The 3,534-nt window shown below is 46.6% G+C and overlaps 1 protein-coding gene across 1 annotated transcript in view; it reads right to left on the bottom strand.

Annotated features, from left to right (window-relative positions):
* FANCI (FA complementation group I) overlaps positions 1-3,534 on the bottom strand; it is a 28,923-nt gene that overhangs the window by 23,194 nt on the left and 2,195 nt on the right. The window contains exons 2-8 of the mRNA XM_025209667.1: positions 3,250-3,406; positions 3,112-3,169; positions 2,661-2,702; positions 1,700-1,823; positions 660-745; positions 338-470; positions 1-88 (exon numbers count right to left, since the gene is read on the bottom strand). The exon at positions 1-88 is cut by the window's left edge and continues 3 nt beyond it. Of these exons, the coding sequence (XP_025065452.1) occupies positions 1-88; positions 338-470; positions 660-745; positions 1,700-1,823; positions 2,661-2,702; positions 3,112-3,169; positions 3,250-3,406 (688 nt within the window). The remainder of the gene's footprint in view (positions 89-337; positions 471-659; positions 746-1,699; positions 1,824-2,660; positions 2,703-3,111; positions 3,170-3,249; positions 3,407-3,534) is intronic.

Below are 3,534 nucleotides of genomic sequence, written 5' to 3'. Positions count from 1 at the left end.
CTTCCGATTTGTGTTTTACTGCCACCGAGAGCAGAAGAGCCACGCTGAAGGGGCACAGGGCCTTGCCAGGATCTCTTTGCTGCTCAGCCTAGGAAAAAAAACAATATGCACAGCACCTCTTGCAATATCAAGAAAGACATGAGATTGAGGTTTTGCTGCTCAGCTTGGAATGAGAGATATGTCCATACTCAACACACTGGGTAATTGTGTGCGCTTTTTGATGGCTATAGTAGAATTAACATTATCTCTGTGCTGGAATGAATAACAAGTAAACCCTACCCACCAGTTTAAAGGTTTCTCCACTACATTATACCAATATGCTCTGCTTTTGCTGTACCTTTAGGTGTTTAATTAGCTCTTTGCCTAGGTCCTTATCTAGGCTGATAACTGAGACAATATGCAGAATGACGGTGCCTTCCACATATCGGAGCTGGTCTAGAGGCACTGTGGCTACTTCAAGATCCTCGGACCTAAAGAGCAGAAGACCCAGGTTACAAACCTGGATTGTAATTAAATCAATACGTATAAATTATTTCTCAAACATGAAAGAGGACACATTTTTCAGGGCTTGGCCTAACTCAAGCTGGAGGAGTGTTAGATGAGAGAGAGGTTATAAATACTTACCCAGTAAAGGAGGATAGCAACAAAAAGAAACTTACTCAGGAACCTGCTGCTCTTCTTTTTGTTTCTTATCCAACTGATTGAAAAAAGTAATGATTCCTTCCAAAACAGCGTTCTTACTGCCCTGAAAGGCAGAACATTACAAAGTAACCTAAACTATAATCAATACTTCTCCAAAACCCCAAAATCACAAGGAATTGTAAAATTCCCAGTGCAATTTAGTTGTAGAGTGTTCTTCATTTCTAGTCCTAAATCACCACGTGGGAGACTGCTGTGCATTGCATTTCTGAGGTGGATGAAGTGATCATTGTATCATTTGCATAATCTTTGGATAACATTAAAAGAGAAAAGGATATTTCATTAGTGGTTCCTGGAAGTGATAGGTCTGTTCAAAAGAACTGGAAAACATGACCAAATAGTAAGACTCTATGCTTGGCCAGTGGATGAAAGCATCCTCCCACACCACATAGGGAATTCATCTCTGCGCAGATCATGTTTAATGGCTGATTCATGGAATAACAGTAGCAAGGGTACAAGTGGATAGGCTACAGTGTACCAAATGAATTGCTAGTATCTGACACAGAAATGAGACCTGCTTTAAGTTTAATTCAGATCATAGCCCAGGGTTGTACCACGTGAAACAGATATTAGAAATCATATTAGAAAAAGGCAAGTCCATGAAGCCTGGAGCTGAGGGAGGCGATCCATGCCCATGAATAATAAAGGAATACCTATTATCTATGGGACTGTACTATATATATATTCAGCATATGCAAGCTTCATATCACAGCTATCTTCCCTCCAGCTGGGAAGCAATAGACACAGACCCCTCCTTCATGCTGGCCAGCGGCTGGAAAGCCATGAACACACACCTTGCTGTCTTTCCATTCGCCAAGGCCACAGCAGGCTCTAGGAGCAAGATGGCCAGTTAAGTCCAAAACTCTGATTCATTGCGTGATCGAGCCTGTAGCTCACTCCCTATATTCCCTCTCTCACATATGTACACAGCATGCATGTGCTAGAGGTCCAGCAAATGTTCTAACTTGGAAAGTAAGACCAGCTCTCCCCAGGGTTTTACCTTGGCAGAGAGAAGCAGCAGCTGGTAAACCAGGGGAGGAATTTCCTGTAGGTCAACCTTGGAGAACATCCTCAGGACTTTTTCCACCACGAACTGGAGCTCTTCTCCACTTAGTGGGACATCTCTGAAGAAGCAAAAATGCAACCCAGGCATTTCTATTCCAGTGCCAACTCTGCTTCCCCCAGTAGAGGTTCAGCCCTTACATTGGTCCCAGAGTGTCAATGTACATTGGCATATAGAAGCCCTCCACCCTAAGACCCTATAGCTCCCTACAACTATCTTGGACTCAAGGTCACACTTGAACTTCCAAAACAAAGTGCACATGGCAGGATGTCACAAAGCCTGCATCATAATGTGCTTTCACATGAATGCATAGTGCCTACTTTCAAGAAACCTTAAAATAAACAGAAATCAAGGAATGACGGCTGAACAACCGGGCACATTCAGACTAAACGTGACAAATCTCTAACACCGATGACATCCCCTGCTCAGTGATGGATTTACAACACCAAGCAAAGGTGTCAAGGTGGTAAGTGGGGAGAGGAATCTGATGGGTTTTGCCAGTCGCTGCTACTCACCCACACAGGGCACTACAGAATCTAGCCCTCCCTTTAAGCACAGGCCTCTCTCTTCCTGAGACCAGTAACAATGTCTGCAACACCAAAGGAGAAAGAGCCTGGCTTCACAAGATTTACCCTTGTGATATGAACAAAGGAAAATAAGGCAAGCGTCCCTATTCTTCAGTAGCAAACTGCCAGCTAGGCAAGATCTGGGAGAAACAGTGTTGCCAGAGCTGCTCCTGAAGCACACTGGGCAGGCTGCAGCAATTTCCATTCAGGCTCAGCATCCGGGCAACTGGAAAGCTGGTGGCTACCCACCTGCACAATGCCCAAGCTGTTTGCGAAATAGAAGGTAGAAACAGATGGAGAATAAGAGAGCAGTGGGAGAAGGAGGATCTTACCTGAACATGTTGGTGAGAGGAATTACACACTGATGATCCCATCTGGCCAAACAAAAATACATCAAGAGAGCCTGAGCCCGGGAAGAACTGCTGTTTCTGTCCCCTTCCCCAACCCGCTGCTCAGCTGCCCTCACAGATGCAGAAATCCTGCCAGGCATTAGAGAGGCACGAGGTTTAAAAATGGTGCAAACAAGAGGGAGGGAGTCCTCCAAACCATGTACCACGTGAAGTGTCCTTTGCTGTGTCAGATACATAATGCGTTCGGACTGACAGTGGCTCTCAGTGCAACAGCCCAGGGAGCGTCAGACTCCACGTCCCTGGGGATTCGAGCGTTTGGGATCAACGGAGATAGGCTATTATAGACATGCTGTCAAGAGCCCAAATGAGTGTGCAGCTAAATAATTCTCATAAGAATAAAAAAAAGAGAGCGAGCTGGCAAAGATGGACAGACCTGCTGGAGCAGAGGGTGTTGATCAGCTGCTTCTTAAACTCTTCCCCGCTCAGTTCACCTGGAAAAGCACAAGACGGGTAGGAACGCGCTCGGAGGAAAGGATGGACGGAGCAGGGCAGGGGAAACAAAAGGGGTTACCTTTCCCGTAGGCCAAGCTTTCCTTCGAGGAAGCCAACCTGGTAAGAAGTGTGGAAAACAACTCCAAGGATTTCGCATTAGACAGGTTACCTCCCTTGATGAGCTCAACAAACAGAGTGGCCAGTTCAGCCAAGGCAGAGCCCGGCAAGTGATGAGCCTGATAAAATGAGACGCAAGAAAGGGCTGGAGGAGGGTCAGGGACCAGCAAGCCTCCCTCCGAGACGCAGACAACCACCGCCCGCGGGTCCTGCCCGCGCAGCCCAACGCCGGGCGGCTCCGGCCGGG

This window comes from Alligator sinensis, unplaced genomic scaffold, assembly GCF_000455745.1.
Source record: "Alligator sinensis unplaced genomic scaffold, ASM45574v1 scaffold874_1, whole genome shotgun sequence".
Lineage (NCBI taxonomy): Eukaryota > Metazoa > Chordata > Crocodylia > Alligatoridae > Alligator > Alligator sinensis.
This window is presented reverse-complemented; position numbering and strand designations above follow the sequence as displayed.